We start from the raw sequence: 18,358 nt of genomic DNA, 5'->3' as shown, positions 1-18,358 counted from the left end.
CTGCGGTTACGTGTTGGCACATTCCCCTCTCTACAATTCCGGCATTTCACCGAGGTCAGAGAAAAGCTGTCATACAAAACGACATCATTTAGGACTGCAACAAATAGCCTCCCTCCTCCCCAATACTGACATAGCCATAAAAGTCAAACACACAACTTAAAAATCTAAGCCTTATCTCCTTCAAAAGCGTCAAATACCACTGGGGAAGTGGGACAGGGGAACCAAATATACAGCAGAAGTCCAACTGAAATACTTTTTTTCAGAAATAAAAGAAGGGACCTCCTGCCCCCATCTCCCACGCTCCTCCTGCCCATGTCTTTCAGCTCATCCTTTTTTTTCTCACAGAGATTTCCCTACAGGTCCCGATCAAGTCTCCCGAACCTCTCTCCTCAGCACTTCTTCCCCAACTCCCGGCAGCCAGGCCCCACTCCGCCACCCCCCGCGCTGCTCCCAGGCAGCAGGGCTGCCCTCGGAGCCCCCGCCGGCACTCCCGCCCCCGCCATGACCTCCCGGCCCCCCGGCGCTCACCGTTCCTCAGCTCGTGCTTGACGGTGAGGAGCGGCAGCTCCCCTTCCTCCGCCGGGCCCGAGGGTCCCTCCATGTTCGCACAGGCGGGCGCTCCCCCGCCCCTGCCGCTCCCCGTGTGTGTGAGCGCGGAGGCGGGGGGACGTCACCTGGCCCGAGGCGGATTTTATTTTCCAGGGGCGCTCCGGGGGAGAGGAGCCATGCAGGCGCGCTGAGGGCGGGGGGCGGCTGCTCTCCCCTTCGCCTCGGGGAAAACGGAAAAAAAAAAAACCCACAAAAACAAACAAACAAAAAAACCCCAAACCAAACAAAATAAAACCACCACCCAACAACAAACGGTTATTAAAATACAGGGAGGCACAAGCACGTCGGCTTCCCTCCCCCGGCCCTCAGAGCCTGCCCATGTCCTTGCGGCTCCCCTCCCCCTTGCTCCGGCCGCCCTCCCCGCCCAGCAGCAGGGAGCGGAGCCGAGCGGAGCGGAGCCGAGCCCGGCGCGGCCCAGCCGGGATAGGCTGAGGGGGGCGGAGAAAGGGGCGCCGTAAGGAGCGTCTCCTACTCAGGCGCTCGCGCCCCTTCCCTCCCCCCGCCGAGCGCTAATTGGGCGCGCGCGCCCGCGAACCTCAGCGGCTGTTGGGCAGAGAACGCCCTGCGTGCCTCCTTCCGCCGAGCGGCGCGCTCCCTCATTGGATCAGCGGCTGCGCCAATCGCGGGCTCCGCCCCCCTGGTTTCCCCCCAATCCCTCTACTCCCTAATGTTGTTTGTAAACATTCCCGCCCGCCTCTCCCACTTACCCCCCCGCTTGAGGGCGGGCGCTGGGTTGCCTAGAGAAAAGGGAAGGCTCTGATTGACCAATGAGGCTGGCAATCATCTGAGGGAGCGCCGATGGCTCCCTTCCCTCGGCTCATGGGCCGGTTCCATCGTACTTGAGAGAATGGGGGGAAGTTGTGGGTTTCCTTGCTCGCCGTGGTGGCGGGTGGGAGCTAAGCAGAGCCTCAGTGTCGCGCGAGCGGACCCGGGCAGCCCCTCGCCGCGGGACGGGACGGGACGAGACGAGACGAGACGGGACGGGACGGGACGGGACGGGACAGGGAGGAGGGACGGCCGGGCGGGGAGTTCTCGCAGCGCCCTGACTGCCCGCTAAGCCGCCGCCTCCCCCCCCACGGCGCGGGCGGTGTGCGCGGACCCACAGCGGCGGCCAGCCCGTGCGGCGGGGCCGGGCGGGCTCGTTCACCTCCTTGGGCTGCGGTAGCTGGAGAGCTGCCGCCGTGAGCGCGGCACGTCGGTACGTCCGCCTGCAGGCCAGCGCGCAGCGCCGGGTGACAGCGCCGCGGCCGCGCGGTGCGCGCTGCGGTGTCGCAGGCTACAGGCCCAGCAAAATGGGGGCGGCGGGTGAGAGGGCTTCAGGGAGAGAGGCGCCCCGGGCCGCGCCGGAGGCGGCCTTAGCCGGTCTGGGGCAGCAGGCGGTGTCCGCGGCCCGGCCGCGGGGCAGCGGGCGGAGCCGTCGCCTTGCGAGGTTGCAGAGGATGAGTTTACTAGAAGATAGAAGAGCTTTTGTGATCGCTGCAAGGTCACAGGGCCGAGAGGAGCTGGGCTGGCCATGCCGGCGCAGGCCGCGCCTGTGCGAGGGTCGCGTTCCGCGGTGCGCTGTGCGGGCGCTGGCCTGGCCGTGTCCCGGTCCCAGCGCCCTGCGCGGGCCGGGGCGTGCGGTCCCGTCACCGCGCGGAACGCGCCGTGCTGGCAGCGGGGCTTGATCCGCTTTTGAGGGAGATGTGTTTTGAATGGCTTTAGAGCTGTTCATCTCACTTAAGCCTCTCAGTCTGTTACGTTTTGGAAGCAGTCTGATACGTCTGAAGCACTTCACATTTCCTGAGACAGATTGCACAAATCACTTTTCTCTCCGCTTCTCACAGCAATTTCTGACTTGTTCCTTTTGAATGCTGCTGTTTCCTATCCTTTGACACTGGATAACAAGATGCTGATTTGCAATGCCATGTCACATAAAACAGATGTGTTCACTCAGAGTCTGATTCTGGTACATCAAACATCAGTGAAATAAAATGTGTTCTGTTAATACTTTATTCACATTCCAGTATTACATATTTGTGTGTGTTGATACACATATATATAAATCCATGTACGTATATACATACACATTTCTACAGTTTCCTGTTGGGAGATTGAGTTGAACTATTTAAAGTTGATAAGAGCTCTCTACTAGAGAATTGTTAAGTACCAAAGCTTGGTTTTAGGATGCTTTTGGGATTAGTTTTCTTCCCAGAAATTAAAAATACTAGCTAAGGGTTTCATAGTGTTCCTAGTAAAACTTTTGAAGGTGTTTTTCACAAAGCATTGCAGGTGTTCTCTTGAGGTGTCTCCCTGTAGCATATGGTACACACATAACTTCACTGAAAATGTCCATCTAGTTACTGCCCTTCCAACGGTATTATATCAAGACTATAAATGTAGAAAGTCTGATCACAGAAGATCTTTTCAAACTGGAAAATAATTGATTCCCTAACCTTTGTCACTTGATTTTAGATGGCTCTATATTGCAGAGGCAATAAATGTTACATCAGCATATTAAACTACAAAAGGAAAAATAATGAAAATACAAAATAAACTGATAAAGGTCATTGTTATATTTTTGCATCTTTGTAACTGATGAGTCCTTTGTACAACTAGTGGGAAGTGTCAGTTTTACTTCTTCTTTACAAGGAGTAACAACCATTTCTGATTATTCTGTGTCCCAGATGTTACATATTAAAGACACTAGTACTATATTTCACGCAGTGGCTCTACACTTTGGACTAACTGTCCCTGGCAGCCTCCAAAGAGAGAAACTGAAGTCTGACTCCACTGCGTTCCTTACTAACCCTCAGTGTGAGTGGAGCTGGCAAGGAACCCAGTCGTTGCTAATAGTCTTGGTTTCAGATGTTCATAGCTTGATGGGCTTTATCTGCCTCAGGCTGAAACCTCTTTTCTCCTTTTAGATTTCGGCTAAAACAGCTTTAAAGAATGACACAATAACCCTAAAACATCAACCCCGGGTTAGTGATCTATTGTGGTAGCTGCTGACTATGCTTATTGGAAGACACAGTGATTATCCTGTATATTAAGGTTTAAGTTGTGACCGGGCTTGGAAAGTACTACTGCATGAACTGAAAGTTCATTCTTATCACTGAGGGACTCACTGATTTACTTGCACCTTGGAAAAAGTAACTGAGCAGCATGGTCATTTTATTGAAAAAAAAAAAAAAAAACCACATTTTTTTACATAACAGTCTCTCCAGTGTTAAAATATTTTTGCAGTAGGATTCTCGTGTCATATCCAGAAACAGCACAGCAGCCCTACTGAATGCTTGGAAAGAATCCCACCGTTTGACAAACGAAAGAGCTATACTTGCCCTGAAATCCTAAACCTCCCATCAGTAGTCTGTGATTACAAGACTATGCCCAAATTTTCATTTGGACTGAACTCTTGGGAGCCATGGAGGATTAAACTTGGTCATGTGTTCGTTTTAAGAGTGGACCTACCTTCAGTGGAATGGTCCAGGCATAGTGGGCTGGGTTCATTATCTCCATCATCTTTGTCTTTGAAGCAGTATCACATGCTTTTGTGCTTGTTTGTAAAAGGATGCGGTTTTGTCAGCCTTAAGGGTAGATAGGATTTACAGGTAGGTGAAAACATACAGGCTACATCTGCACCAGAAAATAAAGTGGATTAGGACTCATTCTTTAGGTGTCAGGGCAAGTGGCATGGCATAGCATGCTATGACTCGCATGCATATAGCTGAATTCTTTCCCCTTCAAAACAGGGTGGCCTTTTTGGTGCTGCCTACTGGATTTACACAGATTGCAAGCCATTCCTGAGCTATGCTAGCCCCCAGCTTGTATGAGAACATTGCCTGGGAGGGTGCTACTCAGAGGCCCAACCATTCCCAAAAGCATGCTGACAGAAGTGTGGGTAGTCATGTGCCAGTGCTCAGATTCTGCCTTTGTCCCATTTAAATCACCAACAGACAGTCACAGAGTCAGATGAAAGAGGAAATTTGGCTTGAGCCTGCAGCCAAATCAGGCATGTGAAAGTACAGAAACAATGACGGGCTATGGACCCACAGGGAGTACAGGGTGGTCTGTCAGAGATTCCTTTGTAGTTTGCAGAAGTAAAACTACCCTTGCTATGTAAACTCTGCTTTTAGAAGTGCAGCTCTGAGTGCAATGTAACTGACTGAAAATGTTATTTGCATTTTAAATACTCATTTATGTGTGTGCTATGACACTGAACAAAAAAATACTATTTATATGATGTGTATTCCATAGTTTATTTCTCCAATGTTAAAAGGAAAAATATTTGATGTAAAAATGATTAAAAACTATGGAGTGATGCAGAGCCACTCTCCCTTCATAGCGTAAACGTATTTTTTGAAGTATCACTTTCATATTCGTGTGTACAATAAGAGCAACCTGACAGGTCAATCAACCAACAGTTCAGTGTTTGGGCTGAGCTTGTGCTGCAAGTTTGGGAACATGAAGTAACAGAGTTCTAAAGATAGATGTCCCTTCTCTACCCCACAACACAACTGTTCAAAAGCATGTGTATTTACTTGCCATTCTTAATTGTGAGGAGAGAGAGGAAAAAAATGTTGGGGGAAATACTCACATGGAAAGATATTAATAGGACTTAATTTAAGAAAAAGTGTCACAATATCTCCCTTTTGGTTGTAAAAGAAGTGGTGTGCCGAGCTGGTTTGGAGGCTGAGGTGAAACTGAAATGCTCAGTGTACAGATTTCTGAGAGGAAATGAGAGAAAGAAGAAAATGAGTGCTGTAGCTGTGTGCTTCCAGGGTTTCACTGCTTTACAGTTCTGAGGTACTTGATTTACTTACTTTCTGAAGGGGAGCTGCATATGAAAAATGTAGTTTCTATGGAGCTAAAGTTGGAGGCGTTTGGCGCTTTCTTCTGGTCATTGGATTGTTACAGAAATAGGTGTTGTTTCAAAGTACAAATGTTGAAAAGCCAAAATGTTCCCCTTAATCTCTCCACAGAGAACATTTGCACAGCAAAAGAGGATCAAATTTTGGTAACCAAGAATTTAACTTAGGGAAGAACTCCCCATGAAACAAAGTCATGACATAACTTTTGTGTGAGATTTTAGTACAGCATTAGTTCTAGTTTCTAGTTATATATATTCTCTGTGATTTTTTTTTTTTTTTTTTAATCTGCAATTGAACGTTTTGTGGTTTATAACTGTCGGAAAAGTAGGTTGGGTGGGTAAATTTGCTGTTTAAAGCATTTTTGTATGAAACTGCTCTGGCCAACAGTTTTATCTCTCTAAAACCACTTAACGTCTTACCATGAAAGGAGAAGTTATGCTAAGCATCCAAGCCTAATAATTCTCTTAACGGAAGTGGTACAACTCTGTCAGGAAATGGATCGTTTCTTGAAAGAGTGTGTCTAAGTGAAGATGCGTTACTGATTCTAGGGTTACATCTTTGATTACACTGAAGTCATGTTTCAGTTAGTATTCATTTCTTCACTGAAAATTCATTTGTTTCTTTTTTATTCAGTCACAGTACAGTTACAATTACTATTCCAGGCAACAGTTTCAAAAGTTTAATTGTTAAAAATCTACATAGCCATAAAAGAGAAACAATAAAAATATTCATTATGTTACTTCATTTCTCATGAGGAAAAGGAGAATGAATGAACACTATTGAAAGGCGAAAGGAAGCAGCACTATCTATTAAAACGGAAATAGGAGTTTATTTCAATATCTGATCTGCTAAAATGCTGAAGTTAGGCAGAGATGAAATTTCTAGTTAATACAAGGAACTGACTTGGATCCTAATCCTCACTCACAATAATTTGAAATTATTTTCAGATTTGCTGGAAGAAAGAGAGGGCTGTTCTACATAATGGTGTCATTAAACCTCTGAGTAATACCGACTGCAGTGTAATTAAACTCAAAACCCTTTTCAGAAGACTCGTGAATTCTCACTGTTTTGAAAATTGACTGTAAACTTTGGAGAACAGGACTTGAGACAGGAGAAGCTAATTGAGATGATCTGAAAGCTAGAGATGAGGAAATTAAAACTTTTAACTCAGCATGGGGAACATGAGTACATCCTGATCACTGCAGAAGCCATACATCTGCTTTCCACCCCTAAAGAAGGAAGGAAAAACATGAGGGAAAAAAACGATTAAATGGCAGACCTTAAAGGTATGCACTGTAGCTCATAAGGAGAGCCTACTGAAAAGGAGGCACAAAGAAGTACCACATAAAATAAAGGGGGAAAGGCAGTTTTTGAAAAGTATAAATTCAAACAAATAAGTTCTTTTCCACAATTTTTTCTACTAACATATTTAAAGATATTTCATCTGTTAAATTACCATAGAGCAAAAAAGAGATTTAATGAAGTGAACAATATTGCTGAAATTCCTTTTTTCCTTTTCCCTTTACCGTGAAAAAAGTTGTGTGATTATTGATTTTGAACCTACTCTTTCAAATTTAAAAATATAAGATGCTCCCATGAATTAAAATAACAGAAGAGAAAGTCCTGAAACAGATGGATAAACTAAGAGAAATATTTTCCAGACTCAGGTGATATATCTCTTGGAGTTTGGAAAGAACTTGAAGCTCCTCAGAAAAAATTTGAAAACTCCATTAGTTTCAAGTACTGTATCAGACTGGAAGACACTATATTATATTATGTTATGTTATATTAATTATTTCATATAAGCAGCATAACAGCTTAAAACTTCTTGTAAAGGACCAGGAAAATGCTTTGATGAAATATTTGAAAGATTACCCTTGGTTTTAAAGAATGGAAGAAAAATCAAATGGGTTATAAAAACAGTAGATAAACATGATTCCTTGAACATACACACACACACACACACACACACACACCAGATATAAAATACAGCTGTGAAAAGTCAGGTAGTGAAACCAGTATATATAATAATGAATTAAAAATTTTCAATATGTCTAAAACAAAATGGGGATTTTTAACTGAGGTTGCATAATTTACTGTAATGTACTGTAAATTGTATGACTTGAGCTAACTGCTAACTGGTACTTAGCAATTCTGTAGTTTCATTACTGTTTTTCTTAAATTTCTCATCTCATACTGATTTAGTGAGAGGCAGGATACAAACGAGGGTTATGTCTGTCTCAGCAGCTGATCTCCAGTGGTGGCCGTAGCAGTTGTGTAGTGTTACAACAGTGGTGAGAAACGTCTAAGGTTTAACTATGCAGTCTATGAATAAAGACCTCCTCCATTTCTTTGCTTTGACTCTGCTGTTTGCTACTTTCATCTGATGACTCATAATGATTTAGCTGAAAAAGAGAGTGAAGAATTGTTACCTTTGATCTCCTCTATGCTTTTGTTGGATCTGCCCCTATTTCTTAGGCAACCCCTGTATGTGCAGCACTAGTCCCCCCACCTCACTATGTCCAGTAAAATATTTGCTCTATGTCCAGGTTACACAGCGGGCAGTAGCAGTTCTTTGAGCTTTCAGCAATCCGTGCACAGCCTCATTTCTTTCATTTTTCCTAGGTAAAGGGCTTATAGGGGAAACCTAGGTTGTTTAGATGTTACAACCTTCAGTTTCAACACACTTCTTTTCTGATGTAAAGTGTTTGCTATGACAGTTTTTCAAGAGGATATCAAAACCCCAGTTGATCAGAAAGCATTTTACACTGCTTTTGTAAATTCCTCAGGATTTGCATTTCTCCAGTGTGTTAGACTTCTATGCAAAGAAATGTTCCATTAGGCAATTTTCCTTTGGCTGCCATTTATTAAGTCTGGCTACGAGTGAGGTTTGGCATCCTCCTCCTTACAACATGTCACATTCAAAGTTACTTTTCTGCTGTGGCTGCTTGTTAACATATTGATGAGGAATGTTACAGCAGTGCGCATTATTGACATTGTAAGTAACTCCATTAACTCTGAGCTACTTTAGCCCCTCACCCCCCAGCATCTTCTGGGATTTAATGAAAATTTACACTAATACTACATCTCTCTCGAGCTCCAAAATAACACGTTCCAATTCAACCAGATTTTATTACACCAAATCCACCATCTCATTCCAGAAACTCTATAGTGCATGATTTGCTTCCCATTGGACTCAGTGTTGCCTTCTTACGGCTCTACTGAGATGCATCTTCAAAATGGGAAGGCAAATGAAGCAAACCCCACAGATTCTTAGAATTACTGGTAATATGCAGAAAAGGTAGGGCATGACTTCAACTTAATCACTCATTCTCCAAGCAACATCTATCTGCAGTGTTTCCTTACAATGTCTTCCCAGCAAAGCATTTGGGTTTGGATGGTAGTGAGTTGTTGTGAGATTCTTTCCTTTGTTTTCCTAAGTCTTTAGCTAATGAACTGTCTAAACTGTTCCACTGTGTGACAACATTTTTGTTTAGAAAGCTATGTGATTGAAGACAGTGGGCAAACATAAGGTACAGGTTTGGTTTATACAGAAGAAAAATAATTGCTTTTGGATAGCAAGTGCGAAAGCCGTGGAATTATAAATCATTTGGTGTTGGACATGAACCCACTGAAGTCCTGGAGCACCATCCTTTGATGGATATATAGGGAGGAGATGAAGGGGATTTCTACAAAAATCATGCGTCTCTCCCTGCTTTTTACAAACACAGAGTGAGTGTTAATTCCTTATTTTATATTGTGTTTCAAGCCAGACCAGGGCTATGCTCTCTGTAGCCTTTTATGTACCCTTTCTGACTTCAGATATCCCATGAAAAAGTAATAATTCCTTCTCTAAGGCAACAGTCACCTCATCTTCCCAGTGCTTCTCTTCCTCTGCAGAAGTAAATGCCTTCTCAGCCCACCCACACGCCCCAGGAGAGCAGCGTTCCCCCCACTCCCTGCCTCTGCTGCAGCACCGGCAACATTCATTTGCCCTCAATTACAGAGTCAAGGATGTTATTGCCAGAGTTGCAGGTGATGCTGCGCATCCACACATCATCACTCGTCTCTTCCTTTTAACGCTTTTACCTCTCTGGGTTGAAGTTTCACAGCACATCCTCTTATATAGTTGAAGCTTTGGGCTACAGTTCAGTCTATTTTGAACCTATTGATTTGGTTATTGTGTTTGGTTTTGGAAACTTTATCTCTGCTGAGATTCTTTAAAGTGACAAATATAGAAACCATATAGTCTTATTATGATACAGCCTTGTCTAGAATAAAAACAAAACCAAAACATTTGAAGAAAGCCTGCCTATCCATCTTATTATTTATCTTACTATCCCCTTTTTAAAGGATGTTCATTGTTAATCCTAGCTGTTTACTTCAGAGAGGCTTATCTCTTGTCTCTCCTGGTTATTTGCTTGTCATGTATCTGCCTTTAAAGTCCACATATTCATGCAGCAAATATCCAAGGAGGCAAGTTATCTACAATACCCATAAACTGTTTCAAAGAAGCTACAAATGTACTCTGATTTATTACAAAAAGTCTAATTAATTCTAAATGTTACTTTATAGGTGGTATTGAGGTTATTTTCAGCAAAAGTTTTAATCTGTAATTGAAAACATATGCTTATGGTTTTTGTCACAGGACAAGCGTTCAGTGCAGGTGAGAGATTACATCACACTGCAGGGATGCTGAGGAGCCCTTGCTGCAGATTGGCATTCGTTTGGGCTGAGCAGTATACTGAGCCAGAACAAAAAGGTGCCCCCCCTCTAATTCCTCATTAATGCGCTATGGATGAAAACCCTTCAAGCACAACTGAGAACTGGGAAAATGTTGACTTATTCACTTAAGCTGATAATTACTATAAAGGTCAGAAATCGGTTGTTCATCAAAAATATATGTCTGTTGGGAACAAAATGGGACACCTACAAGCATGGTATCCTCTCCATTCCTGTTTAAGAAAGATATTTGAGATATGTGACTTCTGCTTAACTCATGACCCCAAGGTCACTAAGTTAGATGCATTTCTGTTAATACTCTTAGGTATTTTTGATGTACATAGATTATATCCTAAACAATGCCTGCTTAATACACTTTGGTTTGCATATTTTCTTTCATATACTTAGTAACCATGGAAAAGTCTCATACAGATCATTTTATTCTTTGAACTAGAAGGTGTTCATTTTGGACTGTCTTTTATTCTGTTAAATTTATGCAGTCTTGAAATAACTCTCTTTAATTGAGAACAGTTTGCTTTATGTGATCAACCATGGAATGAAGGCTTATATATTATATATATGCACATGTATTTTTTTTTGCCTGGAGTTTGAAACCAAGTACTGATGGCAATATTTTCCTTCTTCAAAAGGAGTGGAAAATATTGTGTAATATTTTCCAAATGGAAGCTGGAGCTACTCAGAATGCTTAGTTTTAAAACTTTCCAGTAAATAGGAAAAAAAAAAAAAAAAAAAAGCATGTTTATTGTGTGATCAAGAGGACACAGATTTGCTATTTTTTATATTTGGTTTCATATTCTTTTATATGCCTTCTGGTAAACTATATTTTCCATGTCAAGCAAGAAAGTCTTGCTTCTTTCCAGTCTTGTATTTTCATGCTTCAGCAAACTTGCATTATTTCTGTCAATTTTCCCCTGGACACAATAATTGTATATCTCATATATCTGCAGTTTGAGAAGTGCTTAATAGATTCAAAATCAGCCTTGTATACCAAGATTCCTATGTCAAAGTCAGTTAATTTACAACGACAAGTATTATGAGAACAAATAAAGAGATTTCCATTAGGGAGATCTATCAGTAGAGAATGGAGTTTCAAAGTCATTAGCTACCATCATATTTTCAAATATTTTAGTAGTAACTGTTTTTTGTAATAGCAGTCTTCTATGGCTCCATCAGTCTGAGTGAAAATCTTGGCAGGTTCTAGTAACTAATGGATGTTCATCTTTTAGCTGATTAATATCCTCTCTCTTCTTTCTGTTGTGAGACACACCTTCAGCCTATATTCAAATGATAATGTTCTTCCATCTTTGCATATTATTAAAAATACTCTCTGATATGTATGATACAGCAATATATCATACAATATACCCTACTCTATGTGTTTTTTCTTTGTTTGTTTATCTTTCCAAGTAGCTGAGCAATTATCTGTTTTGTAGATTTATCTTTTTCTGTCCAGAAATGCTGATCCAAAATACTCACTTTGTTTTCAAAATTCCTAGTGATCCCAAAAACGTTTGTTCATACAAATTGTGTTAAACAAGAAGCTAGCTAAATAGGCCGGGGTTTGAACCAAGCTCCCTTCTCCCTTTCCCACACAATCGAAACCCCACATATTTGATTACTCTTTTGGAGGCAAAACCCACAGAATTTCACAGTTCAGTTCTTGCAAATGTGAGTCCTCTATTTCAACTGTACATTTAGACTTGAAGCCCGTTATTACAAGCTGCTGAGTGCTTTTAATTTGTCTTGTCTTTTTCATCGCATGCACTCTGTAGTCTGATCCTTCTTTGGGAGAAGATATTGCCAGTACTAGCTAATTAATTGTATTTGGAACACTCTTCTAAGATTCTGGTCTCAAGAGAATATGTATATTTATGGAATTAGGATTAAAGGAATGTCTGTGTTTATAGATTTCATTCTAATATAAATATAGTTCATTTACTTTTAAATATATTAGCTTTGGAACTGGAATTCTAATAAAATGATCCATGCAATATTCTTGGCTTTTGCATCTAGATGGTTCCCCGAGTAAATTAGTTTAGGAGGCAGCTACTAGAATCCATTATGATATGCTGCAAACTGCAGTTATATGGGATAAAGTCCACTTCACTATCAGTTTTTACATTAACTTCTACAAATAAAGAAATCACCCTTAGCTCCAGAGTTCCTGAACCACAGCTCATAGAATGCTGGAAAGATATACCAGCTGAGTTTTGTCAACTTTAGCTCTAATTTTAAACTCTTCCTTAGGTATGCATTATTGGCTACTATCAAAGTCAAGGTACTGGGCTTGTTGTATGTTTAATGCAGTCTTCTGAATAATACTGTTGTAATACTATTTTGAATTATTTGGACTTTATTCATGCATTAATCCACACCATTAAATTCTTAAGGCACTATGATGTAATGGAAAGTAAAAATCCATTTCAGAGGAGGAAAATTCAGCCAAATTAAAACCTAATGCTCAAACAAGCCAAGAGTCTTTTCCCATTTGAAAACAAAATAAAACTATCACATTCTCCATACTTAGGATATATAATAAGTTATGTGAAAAGAAAACCAAGAACAAAAATGATTATTAAAAACTTAATATCTTAAAGCACCTCCTAAATAGCAGCTATAGAATTTTAAGGTACATTATTGCAATTGCCTGTCTGGCATGTATACAGAAAACAGAAAAAAGGATCAGTAGTTGTGAAGCAGACCAAAGAAAAGAGCTAAAGCTTATTTCCAAACTGTATGGTTCATCAATACTCATTATAACTTATGTCAAGGATGTTAACTTGTTCCATACACATGTGTATAAAAAGCATGTGTATTGCTTATATCTTTTTCTGTGTTTACTTTAAATTACCTTTTCTGTCACATCTTGCTTAGATCTGTGTAGAGTATATGGCTTATATGCAAACACTCATGCAAATGAAGTTCAATATGTAAGTACTTCATCTGTCCTTGAACTCAATAGCACTACTTATCTCTGTTACTTACATTCATAGAAGCACTGTAGATTTTAGTCCTTAAACTGTAAGCTCTGACATAACGTTTTATCCATGTTACCTCAACTCTATCTGGGAACAAAACTCTAAATAAATGAATAAACAAAAAATAGTAATAGCTTATTTTTTTGTTCTATGTTGCTCCTATACAAAATATGGGCTCAAATCTGTATGACAATGGAATTTTGGAAGTAAAGCACAGCAAGATAAACCAATATCTGTAGCTTGTTTATATTTTAAAAATATAAAATGAGGTGATAGATGTGTAAGACATTTTCAGCCCTTACCTTCTTATTGTCTGGTAATGAAAATCAAAATTATGACATTAACATCTCTTTCAAGTCAGCTAACTGATACTGCAGCATTGTGAGTCATCTCTTTAACACCGAGCTGCTTCTTTTAAAAATAATATTTTAATAGCGATAAAAGGTATGAGTGTGATAGGCCTACAGGCCTTACTCTGTTTACCCATGGAACACAGGGAAAAGCAATAAAAGTTCAGGGTTAATTCTATGAGCTAGAAAGGTGAACTGTGTGTTTTTTTCAACATCTTGAGTTCTCTGCTGAAACTGCACATGAAGGCAGCGGTTTGAGATATTCACTGTCAGCTGTAACTGTGTTGAACACTGTAGCATAGTATATGAGCCATGGAACAGCTAACAGAGTGACAGCATTTAGTCATCCGATACCTGATCTAGTCTGTAACCAGAAACTTATGTGGGAAGTTTGTGGCATGACCCGTGTTAGGACTCATGCCTAGCAGAGCTCCTAAACTTCTCCCTTGCACTTGCTGCACAGCCATGGTGCTGCTGCCACCAATGGCGATGCTCTGAGGATGCCCTGACAGACTGACTGCATCAAACCTTCTACACACTGTGGCATCAGGCTGTGTAAAGTAATTAGGGATTTCCTTCTCAGAACACAATGCTTCAGTTCAAACCTATCTTTCTTCTAGACAGCAGGTACCATTGCTGCCTGTGGCTATAGGTTAACTTATTCTCCACTTTGTCAAGGAGTACTCTGGTGGATGGGGACAGTTGCCTGGTGGGATTGTGTCACATGCTGGTCTTAAGTTCTGGGTTTAGAAGTGGGCAGGGCGAGTGAAGGCACTGTTAGTACTCTGCAGCACCACCACACCAGAACCTCTCTTCCCATGGTCAGTGTGATTGCCATTTGTTTATAGAACTAGTTCTTTCGTATTCCTAGAGATGACTGGACACTCTGGTCAGTGTAGCAACACTCTTGTTTGCTTGGTTGAACAGCCACGTCATCCAGGTCTTCTATCCCCCATGTTACTGCCAAGCTGAGGTCCTCAAAGGTTCACGTGGCATAGAGTCTCATATTGTCTCTGTCTAGGCAGGGGAAGAAGAGCTATGAATGATGCAGAGATCTTCATTTGGGTCCCCCCACAAGGGACTTTGACTGTTCAAGGTTATAACTCACTAATTCTGCAAGTTCTTATTCACAAGTTCAAGGATGGTGAACATTATCATTGATTATTTATGGGCTCTGTGATGCAGTCTACCACATCAGTGTGTAACATCTGTGGTTTCTAGAGCTTGGGCGTCTTCACTAGAGACAAAGCAGCACTTTCTTCTCCATAGGGATTGTGATCATTGTCAGAGTATATGTCTGTTTATTGATATGATTGCTTATCACTATTCCTTTTCATCATGCTGCTCTACTCACTGTTGGTCAGTCAGGCCCTGAGGTCTTGCAGGTAGAGTGCAAATGTGTCTGCAGGTGCCTGGCTGCACCAAACAGACCATCAAGGGCAGTTTCCAGATCATCATGACAGTTATAGTTGCCACATAGTACCATGGTTGTCAGGTATGCAATAATGAAAACCTAGTAATGCGGCCATAACTTGCTGAAACTTTATGGAGTCTTTCCAGTTGGAAAAGATGCTGCAGAACGAAGCAGTCCAGGCATCCTTGGTGCAGATTAACTTTTAATATATGGGCAGTGTGGATGCTCCAAGATAAAATAGCAGTCCAAGTGCACACTATTTGCCATCACATAGCACAGTTGCTAACGGCATTTTATCTACACTTACTCCCGGAAGTTGCAGTGAAGTATTCTTGCAGACCCTGCCACTGATTCACCTGGTTGTCTAAATAGTTCCATCAGGGAGATGATGGACAGAATCACAGAACGTTAGGGATTGGAAGTGACCTCAAAAGATCATCCAGTCCAATCCCCCTGCTGGAGCAGGAACACCTAGATGAGGTTACACAGGAAAGCGTCCAGGCAGGTCTTGAATGTCTCCAGAGAAGGAGACTCCACAACCCCCCTGGGCCGTCTGTTCCAGTGCTCTGTCACACTCAGTGAGAAGAAGTTTCTTCTCAAATTTAAGTGGAACCTTTTGTGTTCCAGTTTGTACCCATTACCCCTTGTCCTACCATTGTTTGTCACCGAGAAGAGCCTGGCTCCATCCTCGTGACACTTACCCTTTATATATTTGTAAACTTTAATAAGGTCACCCCTGTTCACAGTATTTCTTGTTCTAAGAACTGAAGGAAGGATTGGAACAACAAAAGTCGATATCTCTCCATCAGAGGTATTTGTGGAGGCAAGGATGTTTGATATTGGTAGTGTTTGGAGAGGTACAATTCACTGGAGGTTCCCCACAGCCTGAAGAGACACCCACATTTCAAGGACACCATCTTTGTGTAAATACATAGGTAGCAATCATTCCTTTAGTGAGTATATCTGAAGAGAATTGCTTGGCGAGGAGCAATGGATGCAGTGACTGAGTACCTGCTGTCAGATATGTCAGCCCAAAAGAAATGGCATAATCCTGGGAGTAGCCTGAATGACCTGACAGCAGGAGCCTGGCACATCTTTTTGGGAGCATGGTGCTATTTTTATGGTGTGTAGTGAGCAGAGCATCACTCACCTGCTTACCTCCAGCAGGAATTCCTTGGGAGGAACAAATGTCTTGTCAGCGCTGTGACCATGTGTGACGTGACTGGGTGTAACCTAGGCAGTATCATACTTTCTTATCAAAATAAGCACCTGTCGCTGCTGCCTTGCAAACAAAGCAGTACAAGTCACTGTACTTTGTCCTATGGGCTTCCACTTCCATTCTGCATGAGTAAGACTGGGAAGAAAAAGTTTTCCACGCATTAGGAATTTTTATCCAGCCAGTACTCATCGCCTTGGCTCCAGTGTGCAGTACTCTGCCAGCTGGCCAGTGTGGATCCAGGGGGCAGGGGAGGGGCTGGCACTGGTGGCCTGCAGGCAAGGTCTTCCTGCATCCTTCGGCTGTCTCGGTGCCAGAAGAGGCCAAGGTAGAGAACTGGTGGCTGGACCCAGCCCAGAGAATTGTGGAGCACTGCTAAAGATCTTCTGTAGCTTACTGTAGATTTGGAATCTATATTTAAATACCACCCTCACTTTTTTTCAATGCCTTGAAGTTAAATAAGCCCTTCTTGTTGTCTTACACAGAAACAACCTCTGGCAGATCATTTGCTGTCTCTTCTTACTGCAGCTGGTGAGTATTCCTGTCAGCAAAGTCAAAGGTATGAAAGTGGTGGTTTTAAATCTTGATAAAGGTCCTGTCTCCTCCTCTTATGTGTGTACTGTATCCTGCCAAAGGTGCACGTAAATGAGGTGGCTGTTCTAGAGTTTGTTGGTCATGTGTTTTTGTAAGGTGGTGGGGCAGGGCATGCAGGTATTAGGATATGACCCAAGGGACTGAAAGGGTGCAGGAAGTCAGGAGGCCTCATTAGTTGCAGGATGGAAAAGCCTGAGCAACTGATATCTTGCATAGATTGTGCCCAGGCAAGGGCAGGGCCCTGGTGTGAGCTATTCTCTAGTCTCTGCCCATATTTCTCCACCTGACAAACAATTTATTTTGTCCGAGAGCAGAAGCTGAGTGTAGAAAAATACAAATGTAGTGGTGGAAGTTCAGGGAGCTGGTACAAGACATATCACACTTAACACCCAGTGCTGTCTGAAAAGGCTGCTTTGGAACTGGCAATTGCTTTCTGTTATTTGTTCTTAATATACTGAGAGAAACTAAGCATTGTGTGTCCTTTTTTGGAAGTAAACAAGATTGCATCAAAGATACAGTGATTCTATCATCAGTTTCTCATCCTGACACAGTCTGCAAGATCTCAAGTACAGGCTAGCTGCTTACCTAAAAGACACAGAGAGAACACTAATGGAAACTGATTAAATTTATATTTGCAGCCCTCATATAAGGTGCAATAAACTTCAAAGGCAAATACTCTGTACTTCAAATGTGAAGTTAAATCTTTATTTGCTGGATGAGCCACTCTCTGAAAATATACAAAGCACTCCTCTTTGGAATGATACACAAAGCACTTCTGTGCTTTGAAATGATCATAGCAGATGAGGAGAAAAAGGATCATTAATTGATTCAGATAAAGCATCACTAAGTATAACTGAGGAACTCTGGAAAATCAAATGGACTAAATCTTCAGAAAAGTTTGTTCTTTTCACAGAAGTCTCTTGCCAGAATTTCAAATCAGCTTGATGATTAAGCAGCAGGTAATTTTAAACCATGTTTACATTAACAAACCTCTGTAACCATACTCACACTAGGGCAAGGCACATTACACAAAGGGTTTGTTAGATTATAATTAGTTTAGATTACTTTCCATTATGTATCAGTAAAGGCAGCCCATGGGCTGGCTCATGTTTCAAGTTACCCTGCTGTTCCTGTTAGCTTTGGGTAAGCTGTCTGCGTGACAATACCTAAAAAAACCTGCCCAGCAGTGTTAAGTAATGACCCCTGCTCTTTTCTGGCCTGTGAACCTGTAACATGCCACCACCCATTATTATTATCAAACTTTAAACTGAAAATAGGACAGAAGTGATAGAAGCAATGCAAGATTGTATTTCATAAGAGTCATTGGGCTCCTTGCAAGCAAGTCTCTGGATTACACTGCATTAAACTATGTCATTATTAGTGTATCAGTAACACTGGAGAAACAGACCTGTAACCTGTGATGTCAGGAACTGGTATGAACTACTTTGCAGTCTCCAAGCTGACTTGCTTGTTACTCTTATCAGCAGTACTTTTTACAGGCTGTTTATTCTCAGGTGAACCATTTTTAAAACCACAGAAATACTGCATGCTTTTAGTTTTATTTTATGAATTTACTTGACACATGTAAAGGCAAAGCTGTCACA

The 18,358-nt window shown here is 41.9% G+C and overlaps 1 protein-coding gene across 1 annotated transcript in view; it reads right to left on the bottom strand.

The window, feature by feature from the left end:
* The window catches only part of RPS6KA5 (ribosomal protein S6 kinase A5), an 80,001-nt gene extending 78,805 nt beyond the window's left edge, over positions 1 to 1,196 (bottom strand). Inside the window, exon 1 of the mRNA XM_080344842.1 lies at positions 529 to 1,196. Coding sequence (XP_080200968.1) covers positions 529 to 601 — 73 coding nt within the window. The 5' untranslated portion in view covers positions 602 to 1,196. The remainder of the gene's footprint in view (positions 1 to 528) is intronic.
* Between the last annotated feature and the right edge of the window lie 17,162 nt (positions 1,197 to 18,358).

This window comes from Nesoenas mayeri (assembly GCF_963082525.1).
Source record: "Nesoenas mayeri genome assembly, chromosome: 5".
Classification (NCBI taxonomy): Eukaryota; Metazoa; Chordata; class Aves; order Columbiformes; family Columbidae; genus Nesoenas; species Nesoenas mayeri.
This window is presented reverse-complemented; position numbering and strand designations above follow the sequence as displayed.